Raw genomic sequence first — 18652 nt, 5'->3', positions numbered from 1 at the left:
AAAGTCGTGTTTCCCAATGTTGTAACGTAGTGGAATGACGTATGCTTGGTGTGCATGTGACTTTGACTCTATAACTGTATTATATGAACAGTACAAAACATGGGTACATTTACATTTGCCTTTTCCAAGTAAATTCATGAATCAAAGTTTTTACATTAATCACAAAATAAATATTTTATACTATGCTACTGTATGGTTTGTTCTTTACTACTTACGTGGGATTAAATCCGCTTCCTCTTTGCTTCCCTCTTGTAGTGAAGTTCAGGATCATCCCTGGTTACTGTCCAGCAATAGTCGGCAAGCATTCCTCTACTCCATTTCCCTTGGTATATTTTCTCCATTATAGATATTTGTTGGTGGAAACGCTCACCGTGTTCATCGCTTACCTCCCCACAACTTTTCGGGAAGAAATTGAGATGAGAGTAGAAAATGCAATTTAAGGGACATATTGCAACCCATTTTTTGATAGGATGAAACCAAATTATTTACAAGTTTTTCATAGTCTTCAGCACGTTTGTTTCCCAAGAAATTGTTTGAGACTTCTCTGAAAGAACTCCATGTACGTTTCTCAACATCACTTAGCAGGTGTTCGAAGATCTCGTCGTGGTGAAGTTGACGAATTTGAGGGCCCACAAAAATTCCTTCCTTGATCTTCTGTTCACTGATTTTTGGAAATTTGTTAAGTAGATATTTGAATGCCAAAGAGGTTTGATCCAATTTTTTTCAAAGTTTTTGATCAGTCCAAGCTTTATATGAAGTGCAGGAAGTATAATATTTTCAGATTCAACGAGAGGTTCATTTTGTACATTCATATTTCCAGTTTCCATACTTTGACGTAATGGCTAATCCTTTTTAATGAAATGAGAAGCTCTGTCTCTGCTATTCCATTCGCAGAGGAAACAGCAATATTTGGTATAGCCTTGTTGGAGTCCAGTTAAAATAGCAATGACTTTCAAATCTGCACATATTTTCCATTTGTAGTTGTTGTATTTAATTGATTGAAGGAGGAATTTTAGGCTATCATACTACAATTCTTTCTTTTGCACAGAGTAACCAATAGGGATTGACGGCAATTGATTGCTGTTATGAAGCAGTACAGCTTTTAGACTTAATACCGATGCATCTATAAACAACCGCCACTCCTCACAGGTGTGCTTAATGCCCATAGCTCCCGATAAACCATTAATATCACTGCAGTATATCAGATCTCCTACGGTAGAAAAGTATTCTTCCAACTTTTTCTGACGGTCACGATAAAATGACACCTTCACATTACTAGCCAGAAAATTCCATTGTTGAAGTCTGGAGGCTATTAGCTCTGCCTTGGCTTTTGAAAGTTCAAGATCTCTCACTAAATCATTCATTTCACTCTGGCTAACCTTGTGCTGTTCTGTAAGTTTAACATCACCTGCAAAGTCTGGATCTGTAGATGTGGAAGGTTGTGGATCGTACGGTTTGTCTTGTGAGTCTACGGAATAGGATTCAGGGGGTGTTGGAACAGGTAGTTCAGTACTATGTGCCACAGGACGAGTAGCAGAACGAATATTTGGAAATACAATTGTCTTCTTTTTAGTATTGGACATACGTTTATTGATGGAACCATACAAAGAAACAATCGTCTGTATGATTAGTGGGCTCCAACCAAATCATGGGAATAGCAAATGGCATCGATGGTCTTCTGTGATTCAACCAGTCCAGCAGATTCGTGTAGCAGGTCTTACAGCAGAAATGTGGAGCCCAAGTCTTATCTTCATCTCTAAATTGCAGTATTTACCGAAATACAAATTGTAGGCTGTTCTTCCAGCAGGGGTAATATTTCTCCGCTGTCCAGAAAACACAATTTGACCACAAACATAACAAAAATTGTTAGCATTGTTAATGCATTTACGTGGCATTTTTTACCAAATCACTCAGAAATATAATTAAATGCCAACCTTGCCCTAAACGAACCACGTAATACGCAAATACGATCTTCGATAAATGCAATCACACAACCTAGTTTTATAAAGCCACAATCATGTCTGCACAAATGGACACCTCACAAAACAATGAATAAAGATATTTTGTGGCTGGTCTTGAACATTTCCCCCTTTCCTTACAACAAATAAACAAAGATAAGATAAGAAAAACTCAACATTTAACAGCTATGGAATACCATATAATAGGAAATTCTTCAAATCAACAATGCCCTGTAACTCAATTATAATTAGTCAATTACGATTTTTAACGACAGTTTCGCATTTAGGGGACCAATATGGACTAGAAATTGTATATATCACTCATGTCGCATTTTGGCTGTTGACCAGTGTTACTTGTAACGTTTAGAAGTGTATGAATTCTCTCATCATCAAATGGAGCACATGCCTATGGTGATGGGTTTTCTTTTTCTTTTTGGGAGAGGGGGTCAATACACTGTGACAATACACGTGTATTGTGTGGGTCTATGTTCGTGTGTGTGTGTGTGTGTCTTCTAATAATTAATTTAATGCAGTTCCATTGAAATTAAATGTATTATGAAATACGTAATATTATTCGCATAATCATTACATTCCAGGGGAGGTCTGTAATCCTTTCTCACTCATTTGCACATGCAGAACCCTAGTGAATAATGGTATGAAATCTTCCTCAAGGTTGCAATTAGGCAAATGAGAGAAAAGTACTTAAAGGTAGTAAATAAAAGTACAAAATGTGCAAATTGTGACTTTATACAATTTGTATTTTTCTTATTGAGCGTCGGTTTTCTGTTATTTTTGGCTAGTCACGGCGATGAGGATGAGTCATGATTAGATGAAATTGATGAAGCGATACTGATAAAGAACAACCCCCCCCCCTCATGCGGGGAGGGATTCGAATCCGGGAACTTCAGTGGCGAGATCACATTACTCAGTTGGTAAAAAAGGTAAAAAAAGGTAAAGTGCTCCCCTGTGCTTAGCACCACGCCATGAAGGCGTATAGGGCTGTGGAGGTAACGCCCCACACTTTCTTGTTCCGGTCGTGAGTAGAGGTGATGTGATCAGCACCACGCCCCTGACCGCCTATACCTTGAACCGGCCGGGGATCGAACCCGGGACCTTTAGCATGGTAGTCAGACGCGTTACCGAATGAGCCACCACGGCCACACTTGATGTTGGAGAAAATCCAATATTTCTTCTAACTCATTATTGTGATTAGACATTATTAATGGCAAATATCTAGAGGCTTCAACATTGCAGGACGATGTTCTCTTCCTGTGATACAGCAACAGACAAAATGATTGTTTACAGTCTCGTGTCCAGAACAGTCTGCATCTACATTTCACATTGGTCAGCTTCTCGATTGGACTGCTAGTCGTTGCAGGTTCGATTCTCCTTACGAGGTGTTCTTTTTTTAATTCTCCTTTTCTTAATGAAGAGCATGGTGACATTATTTGTAATAGCAGAGTAAAGTGGTCACATTGTTCTGCATCTGGAATTTATATATATATATATATATATATATATAATAATTGACACACGTTCAAAGCAAGGACGTACTTAGGGAGAGGTACAGGAGGTCCGGACCCCCCCCCCCCCGAAAGATTTATCAAGCACTAAAATTAAATAATGAAATATTTATTCGTTTAGCCGTTGTTATATAATTTCCTCTGAACTTATTGTAAGACAAGGATTATATTGGGATCATACGGTTTGGAAGAACAGGAAGGAAGTATTTAGGGGTGTCCAGGGGTCAGGACTCCTCGAAAGACTTACCAAGTAGTAAAATTTCTTTATGTATTGTAATTAGTATTAGTTTGATTTATTATAATTATTTAATTTAAACATTACTATTATTATTATTCCTGAGACACTTAGTTCGGACCACCCTTCCCCAGGAACATATCTCAGATTCGTCCCTGGTTCAAAGGGATATTTTCATTCATAAAGTCGTGAATTATGATACTCTAACGATAATTGTGTACTGCGTCAAAGACATTGACAAATATTAATAAAATACTATTTATATTTTTGGCAATTCAGGACATACTAATTTTACCCATTTTCCCACTCGAGTTCAATGCAAGGATACCTCCGCAAATATCGAATGAAAAGTTTTCAACATGTGCAATTCTCCATTAAATGTTTTCGCCGAGTCGTACTACCTTCGTTTTCTTTGTTACAAACAAGTATTCTTTGCACATTACATGTAGGAGGAGAGTTGCATCTACATTTCACATTGGTCAGCTCCTTCTACCTGCTTTCAGGAGCGAAAGCTTGTAGGGTATCGGTTAACGTTAAGGATTGTCGACCTGATGGTCGTAGGTTCAAACCCCTCCGGTGGCAGAAAATTTTCGTACGTTTTAGACATATCCCATTGTGTTCATTGTCCACGCCGTGTGAAACTGAATGATTCAGTTTGGAATTAACGATGGGGGGAAGGGAAATATTAAATTACAAAATCTGCATTTCAACGAACCTATAAGTGGAGAAGAATTGGATAATTCTTATAAATATTAAAATTACATTCATGCTTTTAGTGATATCATTGCAAGTAAAATCAAAGATCTTGAGTGGATTTTTTTTTCTTGCTCTTAACTCAGCCAAAAGAGATTTCGCACCGATCTAATACATTCAATGTTATTGAATGTTTCATGTTGATAATTTGATTAATGCATCAATTCCTGACGCTGAGACGATATTTTCGGCAACTACCTTTTCTCTCCTCTCGTCTCCAGTCCCTTCAGTTCTTCTCTTCTCCTTCTTCTCCCCCTCCTTCTCCTCTGCTTATATCTCATATCGCCTTCCCTACTTTTCTCGCATCTTGTCTCCTTTCCACTCTTCTCCACTCCTCTTATCTTCTCTCCTGTCTTCGATTTCCGACTCCACTATACTTTTCTTATCGTTCTTCTCTTTTTCTCTCTTTTGCTCTACTCTCCACTTCCCTCTTTTCGTCTCCTCCTCTCCTCTCCTCTTCTCTCATCTCGTTTTCATCCTCGTATATCCTCTTGTTCCATTTTCCTCATCTCTCCACAAATCTTTTTCCTTTCTCCTCATTACTTCTCCTATCCACTTCTGTCCTCTATTTTCTTCCCTCCTTTACTTTTCCTCTTCCCCTTTCTCTGTTCTCCTCTCTTTTGTCCCCTTCCGTTTTCTCTCTCCTCTTTTCTTTGTGTAGACTCATCAGCAATGAAGTACTACAAAATCAATTTTCTTTCTTTCAGAAAGTATTTCTCATTTGCATTAAATGTAATACTGATATTTTTTCTAGTTTTATAAAATAATACTTAGATTTATTTATTTGCGTATTTCGTAAATATCTATTGTGCATGTGGCAACCCTGAAACTGAGCCTAACTCTACACGCAACCCACCAACGCCTTGTGTAAATTGGGTTGCCTAGTTTAAAATGTCGTTGTCCTAAAACTTTTGGGAGACACTGTACATAATACATAATAATATATGTATAATGCGTGTAGAATATAATGGTAATTAAATAGGGTAATTATATGGCTGTTTATAGTAGTGGAAAAATTGTAAGGCATATGGAGAAATGACGTCACTGATAACAAAGTAGAATGATCTGTGGTAGTGAAACATCTTCCATAGATTATATTTACCATAGAATTTATGATTCTTTGCACTGAAAGCAACTGATTATATCCAGGACCGCCACCTATAGCCCTGACAGGGCGTTCTTTTTACGGGAGTAATTGTACACGCTTCGATCAAAAGTGGGTTGTAGATCAAACGTAATCTATTTACAATTTTGAAACTTCAGCACTGGCAAGCCCAATTAAAAGAACACAAAGGCATTCAATTCAGCCTTTACTGCGGTTCAATTGAAACATTCCGCTTCATTTTTGTTCTAAATGACCTTAGCATGCCCTTGAAATTGCATACTACACAGTAGTAAATTGTCCATTGACGATTTCACACAAGAACCCTTACACAATATTACAGTCTGAGAACACAACTGCATCTGTTCACAGCGAAGGCACATATAATGAATACAAAAACGGAATAATCATAATTATGAATAACATAACGTGCTATGTTCATGGTGTTCAGTGAAGTTTTTGATTGCAGTAAAATACAACCTCTACATCGTGACCATGTAGAAGATTACCTTCATCACAACACTTTTTCTGACTCTTTCTAAGAAGGAAGAGAACAACTTCCTGTACAAGAAACGCAATAAATGGCTGAAGAAACAATGAGCTTCCATGTTAGATGGTTATCAGCAGGGAATCCACGAGTTCTTGCTTTTGAATAGCAAACTTCGACTCGGCCCCAAAATAATAGTAATACGCCTGAGGCTAGTTTACCTGCTGGATTTTCCACTTGAATTTGGACTAGTTGTGTTTTCACCTCACACGATACTTGTTACCGTACTAGTCAGCAGTGGCGGCTCGTGGTCTGATTTTATGGGTGTGCACACTTCAGCATCGCGTCCAGAAGAAGTGTTTTATAACCCTCCCAAATACTCACTATTTGTTTTTAAATGTATTGGTAACCTAAGTTACGAACACCTTTTACTGAAAAATAAGGCTATAGGAGAGTTTTATTTAATAAAAAAATATTATTTTTTACAAATTTGAAATACCGCGGCGAACTTTCCGTCGATCACGAAAAGAGCGATGCTATTGGATATATAGATAATTCAACATTCGATAACCTGGCAAAATCACTATAAACATAGAAATGCCGATCTACAATATTCAATATTATTATGAATTTGCAAAATATTTAGTAAAAACTTTCCCCCTCGCTCCACTGATAAATGTGAACAAGAATAATTACATTTGCATACAGGAAACAAGCAGGATGGGGCGAGTACCCAGGACGCCAAACAGAGGCATCCTCCTTGATTAGAGCCAAATCCTAAGCCTGAGTTTATTTTTTAGTCCACTTTATGAACAGAAAAGCAAACAGAGACAGACAATCTACAATTTAAAGAGGGGTCCGAACCACTATGTGCCTCTACCGGCTGCGTGGCTATTTGTTTTACAAAGAGTTGAATTCATTATTGACAAGAATTAATTGAAGCTACTGCTGAATAACTTAATAAGTATATTGCAAAATTATCTAAGCTAGGAGATTATTGTTGTTTTGATGTCATTATGTAGGTATAAAATAAACATATACCTACAATACATGTGTTCTTTAAAAGCATTAGTATTTTTAAAATAAGGTTATTATTCTTCGTCATTAAAACCGTAAATATATAACATGGTTATGATTTATATTGGAGGAATGTGGAAAGTAGGGGGAGCCAAAATTCCATCTCGCCCAGGTGAAAATTTTGTCTTGGGCCACTCCTGCAAACAAGGTAGCCGATCCAACGACAACATGCAGAAAATCAGTTGTAATCTATCTAGCAGTTGTTTATTACTAACGACCGACTGACCAAACCAACAAACTCAAGCGAAATCAAGAGAATAAATTAAAAAAATATTACAAAAAATGACAGTACTCACTCAGTCCACACTACCCTTCTTCGTACTTCATAATTTGTATTTCCCTTCCGCCTTATCCGTCTTATATTACTGCAGTCGCTGGTGCGATTTGTACGAGTAGCTAACTTCCCTCCAAATATTCAACAACGTTAAATATTACGTATCTGCTTTCCCTATGTACAGTTTCCCCTTTCATCATGCTCACTTCGTAATGAAACAGGTACGAGCTTTTGATAGTGTAACAATTTTGCCTCCACCTCTCCCCCCCCCCCTCCCTCCTGCCTGAGCGGGTGGATAATTCTACTACAGCGCCCTTGTCATGCTCGGAACAGAGCGAGCTAAGATACCATAGAAATGTCCCTTTTCAAAAAAAAAAAAAAAAAAAAAAAAATCCCTCGATTTACGGTGATGTGTGTGCTGCCTCTACTCCGCCACACGATCTCGAATGGAATGGGATTGCAACACTGCTGTATCGTGAACACAGCACTAGCAGTGCGAGTTTAGCCCATAATACCGCGTGCTGCCAACAGCGGCCAACGAGCACCAGGCGACTTGTGTTCCGAGCAAACGTATCTCGGCTGCAGGCACTGGTAATGCGAAGCCGACGGGGCGATTGGGCTTCGGAACGTTTGATGTTTTGAAGGAGATAGTGTTCAGTGAATAAGTTTAATAAAAAATAATTGCATTGCAGATTTATTTGGGTGTGCACGTGCGAATGTGCGAATAGGCAGAAGCCTCTACTGCTAGTCTTTATACTTGTGTTTTCACAAATCATTGCGTACAACACACAAACTACAAAGATGGACGAGGGATTTGAAGAACGTTGTAAGAGACAATCTACTGCTGTTATAAAAAAATAAAATTTAAAGAATAAAAATAAAAGTACGGGCTAGAAATTGGCTCGAAGGAAATGTGGTAATCAAAGTGTACTCAATAAGTTTTTTTTTTTTTTAATGAACTCGGGTATGTATATTCAAATATTCACACGTGAGTTTTAAAGGATTCATCTAAAAAATAATATTTTTGTTCAGGGAAATATGTCAAACATTTAAGACACTGGTAATAACTAGGATTTTTATTATCGGCTAACCACATTTGTTGTGCACAGAACTCCTTGGTTTGGATAAATTTCTTAATATTAATGAACACGAAGGTACGTCATCTCTGTTGTTTCTTCTTTCATCGAGGAGCGAACAAAAACAACCAACGCTCGGAAACCACAGACAAAAAACTTTCCCTTGCCAAACTCACAGATTATCTTCACATGACTAAACTTCCGTTCTGATTGGTTGTTCCACAGAATATATAAGAGAAAACCAGTTACAATTAGAACACGGCTCGTTGGGATTAGCCTAAATATGAAGAAAAGCGACGTAGAATAAGAAATAGAGAAAGGAAATGACGTGTAATGGCAAAATGAATCGTATATGATATACTCAACACTCTGATGTAGATCTTGGACAGAGAGGCGAACTTAAACATTGACAAACCTAAGTTCCTCAGTGGACGGCCTGTCCTTATATGGTCGAGTCCCTGCTAAGGTATGGGTGTTTCAATGCCTGTTGCCCCTTCCACGGAATCTAACGCGTGCATGCCGACACCTTAACAACAAATACATCGGTTAACGAAGGCATGAATGGTCTAGGACAGAGATCGCCAAATTCTTTGGTAGATGGAGCTACTTCTCAGATTTGCCAACACAAGGCAATCTACAAAGGAGAATTGAAATATTTATGGTTATTTCTTGGTTCATAAAAGCTTAAAGGTATATTGAAATATTGTTTTTAATAGACAGATGGACAAGGCAGTGGAAATACTTCATATCCTCTTTAACCTGTATTCGCAATGTTTTTAATTTAAGAAAATGTTATGCCTTCACATTCAATTTTAGAGGTATTGTCACTATATCAATTAACGTTTTGGCAATCACGTAACTTCTGTATGGTATTTGCTGGTAGGTGAAAAAATGGCCGTCCCTATGGTGGAGTGAAATCAACAAGACGAAGCAACGTTGCCAAGTCTTCCCCATGCTTGTTACCACTAGAGCCTGCAGTGTGTAGCCAACTATTCAAGAGCCACTGAAAATATATCCGGTAACACGTCCAGTAACAACTACGGACGGATCTCTGGTCTATGGCTTTCACTTTTGAGATCACCCCCCCCCCCCCCCAATAAGTGTGTTTTTGTCAGAAAGGAAAGTCTTTACTATTCGAAGATAAACGAGTGAATATGCAATAATCATATAGAGTGTAAGGTTTTGATTGGGTGCGTTTTGTGCAACAATTCAGATCATGTTACAAACACGTGCTCGTTTCTTGTATATCCCTTGAATTTGGAGGCCTGAATGGAACAGCCTGCTGGCTGTTGTCACTCGCTGCAAACATATATTGGGAAGAGGGAAGGGGCGGGGTACGTAAATCTTTATGATTATATTACTACGTATTTCCTATTTTTTCTTTCATAATTAGTATTTCTTAACGCCATTGATTTGTCCTGGAATGTTCGTTCTCGTATTAAACTCGCCTTATTTGTGAGAGAATCCTCTTCGCTGCACACGTGCAACCCAGAGCGAGCGTTGTAAGAGGGACGGGCAAAGGGTTCTCAGAGCGAATTAGGCAAGAGATGCCTTGAAGTGCATTGTACAGGCGGGAAGCTCGCAGTGCACAAATCACTCTCCTGCCTCCACAAGTACACCAAGTTGCTCATGTCTGTATTAAACAGTAGCTTTGCTTCGGCGTATACTATGGCAGACGTTCAATGCGCGGTGTTGCATCGTACTGCAGAACTATCGCCAGAAACCGCACACCGGGCTAACTGGGATTGCCAATGGTGCACAGAACCGTCGTTATGAAAGGCCACTGTAGACGCTGTAAATATGCAGGAGGACGGGTGTAAGGTGTGCCAAGTGGTCTATTATGCGTCTATTACCACCTTCCCGACAGACAAGATAGTTGTATTTTAATGATTTTGAGGCTTTCATTAAATGTAACTGCTCCTCTCAACATTTTTGTGACGATATTATTCTAAGAAATGATGAAATTGATTGATTTGATGTTCAAGCTAGGATTACACTCTTTCTAACTGGAACCTCAGGTGGTGAGATTAAAAAGTGAAAATATTAGGGGGAGAAGAGTGAGGTTATGTAGAGTATATGAGTTTTGGAATAGAAAGAGTAAAAGTGGACAAAAAATTGTGTAAAGAGATTAATGGTACTTCCGTTTGTGGTGTTGCCAACAATCATATATAAAATTCTCAAATATTCAGAATATGCATTTGCTCATATTAAGGTGTTCGATCGAGTATCTAAGTGATGTTAATTCTGGAGAGAATTCGATACCCATCAAACATATATTAGAATAATTGTACAGTCACCTGCAATATAAAATGGGACATCTAGATCCTGAAATACACCTTTCCTGCAATGCGTGTTGGCCAACTCTACGTAACCTAAATTTCTATTGAAGCCTTACTATTGAAGTTCGCTCATCGCCATGTAGGAAAGCGGTGTTTGAGGATATAAATGCTCCTTTGTATTGCCGGTGACTGTACATATTGTATCATTTTTTTCTTATTAACTATAATTGTTCATTAGATGCGGGCAATTGACAATTTACTATTTATTGTCATTATCTCGTTAATCAGAGGCTAATCAGCAATAAGCAGTCAAGGTGCCAGGGGGGGGGGGGGGCAGGAGGTAGACGTTACTCAACAAACAAGGAAAATGTAACACAGTAAAACTTCTCCTAACGGACACCTCTGAATAGCGGACACTTCTAAATTACGGACATTTTTAAATTCCCCGGCAGAAATACATGGGGTTTAATGGCAATATTACTTCTCAATAACGGACATTATTAATAACGAACAGCCTGAAAGTAAACGTTCGCAATTCCTGGAATTCGACACAACAATAGCCAGTATTTCGAACTAGCGCGCATTGTTTCATGTTACACCGAACGTATTTCTTTTTAAACATGCAGAGAATAGACAGTATTCTTTGTGGTGATCTTGTGTTCGTAAAGTACGTACTGTAATATGCTTATCCTATTGTGTAACATCCTACACTTTTTTTCTGAATAGCGGACACTTATTAATAACGAACATTTATTTTTCCCACACGCCTGTCCGTTATTGAGAAGTTTTACTGTAAATGCATTTTTAGCCCAAATATGTATTCCCTGTGTGGTATTTATCAGTATATTCCATGTGATTCCCTCCCAGAAAATATAACCAACCCCCTTTGCATGTTTTTGTGCTATAACAGGGTCTTGATACTTCCCATATTTTAAGCTGGACTATGAAAGTCCTCCGAATAGACTAAACAATCTTTGTGCTTATTTGGCTACGCCTGAAAACGAGGGACGTTTAGAATACTCAAAAGCCTTGCACGAAAATAGCTTTTCCGTCATTGCAACTTCTTGGTAATCCACAATGAAAATCGTGACTCTTAAGAACAAAATGGCGTTCCGTTCACGTGTATACATAATTTAACAAGGGACACATGTGATACCAGTCGAGACTTTCCTTGTCATTTACAAGTTAATTCCGGATTTTCCTCATGACTCGCACGCGGATATGTTTTCCCCCTTAAATGAAGGACACTCCCATGTATATTTCCCCTTTGAAGGCTTGCATGTGCACATGCAAGGGGTCAGTGGCGGTGATTAGTGGGGCAGTTGCCTTCCACCTTTTGCTCCGCGCTATTGTCTCTTAATGCTAATCTTGACTACCAAGATAAAGTAAACTGTTCTTGTTCCCCCCTCCATTTTTGACACCCAATCGCCGCCACTGTAAGGGGGCTATGGGACTTCAGCCCCCTGAAATGATCTGGAATCAAACACTATTTTTCAGCATCACTTTTTGACTAACAAATATCGCTGAAAAAGGTAGTCTCAGAAAATTAAATCGTAATATATGTATGTCACTGATACGCGGTTGTGACGACGATCGGCGAATTTAAGTCCGGTTTATGCACTGATAGGCTAATCGTGAGTGAACATACTGTCTTAAGTGGGATCGAATCACTGATTTGTTTTTATCCATAGCACCTTTTTAGTTATTACTAAGATGAATCTTAAATACCTAATTGTTAAATAATTCTCTGAATGTTAGTGACAATGGTTCTACATTGGCATTAAATGTTAATCGGACATTATGCATTGTCTAGTGCTTTAAACTATACTTATTCTAACGCTACGTTTCGACAGCACCTCTTCTCTCTTCTTTCTTTTGCAGGTGGTGGGAATCGAACCAACGACAGACCTGTGATATTTACTGTAAATCCGTTGCACTAACCTACTGTTCCAAGGCGCCCGGGGCAACGCTCTCCTATGGAGGGCAAAAAATATATGCACTTAGAAACTGTGACAGTGCTTACTTTCAATTAATTGAAAAGTGAATTAACAATTATATGTTACTTTCCAACGTAAAAAGAGCAATGAGCCAAATTCAATTTTTCCAGTAGTAGAGGTGAGAGAGCCCAGTGACCCTTATATTGATTGATTTGTTCATTTTACTTCGCTTTTTTGTCACTGTTAGCCAATTAGCGAAGATGAGTATGAGTGATGATATGTTGAAATTGATGGAGGCACACTCACAAAGATCACCCATATTCAGGCGCTGGTGACGTAGCGCGCTGTGCTAACCACTCCACCACGAAGGCCGGCTACCTCCCGCTGGATACGCTCCTTTCGTTTGATCTGGTCTTGTTCTTGTCTCAGCTTTTAAACGGCGCTCTCGGTTTTGCTCTAGAGACCTAGACGAGACTAGGGTTTGTCTCGTCTAGGCATCACTAGACAAATTGTAAGAGTGCATGATGTACAGTCACCGGCAATAACAATTGGACATCTGAAACACTAGCTTCCCTGCAAGGCGTTATGTGTTGTCTAGCTCTACGGCGGTGATAGAAGTTGCCATTGAAAATTTGCTATTAAAATCCACTTATGGCCGTTGAGTTAGGCAACATACATAGCGCCATTTTTATTGGCGGTGACTGTACCTTACCTGAAACTCGATACCCGGTGGAGGCACATGGTGGTTCCGGTACCACTTCAAACTGTAGACCCACTCCCGATTAGCCTAGCTGTGCACAAACCTCAAGCCAAACCTTACCTGAAACATTTTGATGTTCCCATCCTGGATCACTAGATTGTGGGCATGACTTCCAACAATGCTTTCCTCACTTAATAGTATGTGTTTATGGGAGTGCGTGCAGGCATCATCAGTGTGCTTCAGTCACACACTGTTCCACAACACAAACGCGCACAAGCACTGGAAGTTAGAAACTGGTGTTACAAGTCGAGGAAAAGGGAAGCCAAAAAAAATCAAGGTCTCCCGAAGCTCTATCCAGCAGGAGTGGGTACAAGGCCGTCAAGATGTAGTGTCAGTGGAAACTATGTTCGGTATCTAACATCAAACACTGCATTTGATTCCTCTTGCGGCCTGAGCATTAATTACAAAAGCTATTAAGAAAGGAAAAAGAAGGGGAGATGACGTAAGATGGGTCGAACCATGGGAAGCACCCCAAACAACCAATGCGATCTTCATGGTCTCTTTTCCCCAAACAATTATCGTTTGAAAAGATGATAGGTTACAGAGGATAATATAAACACTTTTTTTTCAGTAACTGAATTCATTAACGGGAAGTTTCAAATAGGTGTTGGGTCTTGCAATACATTGACGGCAAGTCGAAAGCAGTGTTGCCAGCTTAATGGAAATTTCCCTCGTCTAGGTAGAATTTTTGGGTAAAAAAGAAACTGCATGAAAAAAATCAAAGTGGCAGGGAAATTGAAAGATATCCGGTTCACATGTTAAATTCAAGTTCATATAAGTAAAGTAAGTGACAGTGGTGTACTTGTACACTCAAGGCAAAAGAAACAGTAGGCGAATTGTCCACAGCATTTTCATTCGGTCTGTACTGCACAATATGATGACAATGAATTGAAATAAAGACGTCAATAAGCAGAGAGCAATGCCTGTTTCGCACCAACATAATTTCATTCCTTAAAACATCACAGGATGTAGAATAAAAAGTAATGAAAATAACGATGGACAATTTGCCTACCATTATCTTTGCCGTTGACTGTACCTGTAAAAAAGAACCCTACCATTTGTCCCTTTTGGTAGGAGAATCGACACAACAGCCTGATTCCATGTTAGTTAAAGTACTGCTTAATAAGAAATTTCCTCTTTATATTGGTGTTGTGTACTACCCCCCACCCCCCAAATCATCTAAGGCATTATTTGACAAATTGTACAACTTTGTTCAAGCTCATACTAAACCAGGAGAAAAAATACTACCTTGTGGTGACTTTAATTTGACCGAGATCACGAGTGTGGATGCTGATCCATTAAGTCTTACGCCAGCGTGTAACGATCTACAACATTTTATATGTCATACCATACTAGGCTCGACAGCCCTCGAAAGGGCCTGGGCCTATCTTCCGGCTGCCAGTCTCTCTCCCACAATTCTACCTAGAAGTGTGGAGTTCTTCAACCGGTAATGGGGTGGCGTGTGGTTAGCACGTCCAACCCCTGCCGTTGTAGGAGATTTCCGAGACCGCTACTCGCTCGTAGCTCCCCAATTTCCTCACGATGGTGGGTTGCCACCCGACCTATACACAGGCCGAAAATTCCCGGAACCCATCGAACCCATGCCTTAAACCGCACGGCCACGGAGGAGGACATTCTCTCAGAAACGTAAACAATATTCTAAATGTAAACAATAGGCTACTAGACCTAATATTAACGAATGTTATTAACATAGATGTAAACAAAGGGCCCTCTTCTACCAGAGAACACTTCCTCCCCTTTCCTAATAATAACTGAGAACAGGTGTCGAACCCATGCCTTAAACCGCACGGCCACGGAGGAGGACATTCTCTCAGAAACGTAAACAATATTCTAAATGTAAACAATAGGCTACTAGACCTAATATTAACGAATGTTATTAACATAGATGTAAACAAAGGGCCCTCTTCTACCAGAGAACACTTCCTCCCCTTTCCTAATAATAACTGAGAACAGGTGTCTTTCTGTAAAATCAAATAAATGAAAGCAACACGTTTCTGTCTACAACGTTAAAGAAAGCAGACCATTCAAAACTCTACAGTTTAGAATCAGAAACGGATTGGACACCAGTAAATAGCACGTTAATGTAAATAAAGCTGTCGATATTTTCTATAGATTAATGTATGGCATATGTTTGATAAATGCATTCTCCTTAAACAATTACAGAACACAACATATCCTTGCTGGTTCACGCCTGCTATAGTGGAAAAATTAAAATTCAATTAAAACAGGTTAAAATGTAAGAAAAGTACAAACAAGCAAATAATATCATTGGGAAAAATCCTTTCGCACAGATTAAGAAATATATAATTGTTTGAAGCGGGGTGATGCTATCCCCCTAATTAAGAAAAAAAATTAAAAAAACTTCCCAGCTAAGATAATTTGAAGCCATCTCTCCACTACAATTGTTGCCATGTTGATCAATAAAAGCATCCGCCCACCTAACCTCCAACTCGACCAAGTATCCCCCAGTTAGGAATATCCACTTCCACCACTGGCTTACAATATAGACCAGATAAGTGCAGACCCTTCTCGATTCTGCTCCTACATGAAAAGCAAGAAGTACCATCAAAGTTGGGAAGCCATTAAAGTCGGCACAGACATATTGACCAGCGAAAATGACATCGCGAATGTTTTTGCAACTTACTTTCAGCATGTATACTCAACTAAAAGAGCTAAATATGACATAAATAATCTAAAAATAGAAATTGCTAACGAGCAACTTGAAATGTTCACTTTGCGCAACATCCGCGTAGATGAAGTATAGAGGACGTGATTCAGAAGTTGAAATCTATGTCAACGACCGTGACAACACACCACCATATCTAGTAACAGGATGTTGCGATACATTAAAATATCCCTCACTGCAAAGGTTTAACCTTTCTCTCGTAACCACCATTTTTCGTTCCAAATTGAAACATCTTCAGTCTGTATTATCCCGAAGTCAAGTTTTAAAAATTATAGATCAATAGCAATCTTGTCAAGTTTAGCGACGTTGCTGGGACGTCAATTCAATAATTTCTCCCTATCAGCATGAATTTGTTCCAATGAGAGGTACCGTGACAAACGTAGCCAACAAGGATCAGTCAATGCACTATATGCAGATATTACTAAGGCATTTGACAAAATTGGCCATGATATATTACTACAGACAATTGATACTTTAAATTTCTTTGCTTCACATTTGGCCGATCGAACGCAAACGACAGAAAAATCAAAAGTTGTCCCTTCACGCCATATTCTGGTGATCCACAAGGGTCCAATGTTGTTTTCCTTACTTATCAACGATGCATACAAAATTCTCAAAACTTGTTTCTTGCGACGATCTTAAGTTATCCCACAAATAACCTTATGAGGACTGTTTGAAGCTACAGAAATATGTAAACAAAGTGATTTCTTGGAGTAAAAAACAAAGTTATATTTCAACCCCACAAAATGGAACATAGTCACTTACCGGTACTCAAAGCGCAAAAAAACCTTACGTTTTTCGTTCCTCATTACAAATCACAAGCAAAAGTGAAATAAGGACCTCAGAGTGATCTTCGACACCAAGCTCAAATTTAATAAGCATATTGTCTTGGGTTCGAACCCCGACCTGGGGCATGGGGTTTCTTCGTGAGTGTCCGTTTATCAGTTTCATCATATCGTAGTCCATTATCATCGTCGCAATTAGCCAAAAGTGACGGGAAAGCGACGCTAAATGACAAAAAATCAAATCATAATAAGCAGTGTTGCCAAGGATACTTTCAGAAACTTAGGTTTTATAATCTCGATCAAGCCACGAAAATAGACCCAGTAAACTTCAGCAAACTATTACACCGACGACAACTAAGCGGCTTGCTATTTCTCTACAAAGTAATTAACGGTATAACAGATGATCCCAACATGCAGGGTGATCCGTTTGGATATGGATAAAATTTGGATGTGGTGAAATTTTTTGGTCAAATGTAATTTCCTGAAATATTGTACGTATACAAAAGACTGAAAGGTGGGAGTTTTTATTTTTATACACTATTAACAGTTTGGTACCTTTTTCAGTTTTCTACATGGCCCGCATTGCGAACTGTGCACAACTCATAACGGTGATTCAATTCATTCCACGTCTGGTGTAACATCTCTGGGGTGATTCTTTCGACAGCCTGTGTGATTTTGAGTTTCAAATCATCAATGTCTGTGGATTTCTGTGAATAGATAGGGTATTTAACGATACCCCATACGAAGAAGTCTGGGGGATTAAATCTGGGGAGTTGTGAGATTAAGCAATTTGTCCCCCACGGTCACACGAACGACGATTGAAATGTTGGTCAAGAAAATCACGAACCACTTCAAACTTCATTGTTGCCAACACACTACAGCAAAACTCCCATGTTTCACGCACGAAAACACCAACATTATTACATTTACGTTTCTATTAATGTTTTATTTTATCCATACCCAAATGGATAATCCGTTATTATCAGCCGTAACCTTTTATGTCCCCCCTTTTTAAAACACCTACCAAACACAAAATCTTTCATTGCCAAACGCCAGTTCTTTTAACCTCTTCGCTGTGGAGAGCGTGCAACTCTTTCAACACGATTGCATCCATAATAACACCATTCATATTTTAGGTATGAATTTATTCAAACTTTAAAAAAATTTATTCTGAAAGATTGTTGATTGATTGAGTTTCAGAGTAAGGTTAAACGGGACTGGACTTAAAGTTTAAAGTGGGATCCGAACCACTATGTGCCTCCACTGGTTAATGAACCCGGGACCCATTGATTACAAGGCGACGACGCTACCACTACGCCATCGGGGAGGCCCATTTAAAGATTGTGGTGAAACTATTGTAATAATATTATTTAATCATGTATTTATGGCACTACAATTGCGCTCAGCATGTTTGGGTCGATAAATGAAATAAATGATTTGACTTGGGGACAGTTAGTATATTTCGAATATCATCTTACTTTTAAATCGATTCTTACAATACAGCTAAAACCTTACTCTCAAAGTATTCAATTTGCTCAAAGTAATTTCAATTTGCTTTCTTATTTTCATTCATTCAGACATAATATTTCTGTGCTTTAGTATTTTCTATGAGTCAGTGGATAAAGTATCCATTGTACGTACTACTACTATTTCAGTGTTTCTAAGATTGAAGGAAATGTTTGCACTTGAATAGAAAAAG

The 18652-nt window shown here is 38.8% G+C and overlaps 1 protein-coding gene across 1 annotated transcript in view; it reads right to left on the bottom strand.

The window, feature by feature from the left end:
- The window catches only part of LOC145995272 (phospholipase B1, membrane-associated-like), a 52347-nt gene extending 38571 nt beyond the window's left edge, over positions 1-13776 (bottom strand). Inside the window, exon 1 of the mRNA XM_083131858.1 lies at positions 13522-13776. Within this exon, the coding sequence (XP_082987984.1) occupies positions 13522-13544 (23 nt within the window). The 5' untranslated portion in view covers positions 13545-13776. The remainder of the gene's footprint in view (positions 1-13521) is intronic.
- Between the last annotated feature and the right edge of the window lie 4876 nt (positions 13777-18652).

Source organism: Lepisma saccharinum, chromosome 11 (assembly GCF_977018435.1).
Source record: "Lepisma saccharinum chromosome 11, izLepSacc3.1, whole genome shotgun sequence".
Lineage (NCBI taxonomy): Eukaryota > Metazoa > Arthropoda > Insecta > Zygentoma > Lepismatidae > Lepisma > Lepisma saccharinum.
This window is presented reverse-complemented; position numbering and strand designations above follow the sequence as displayed.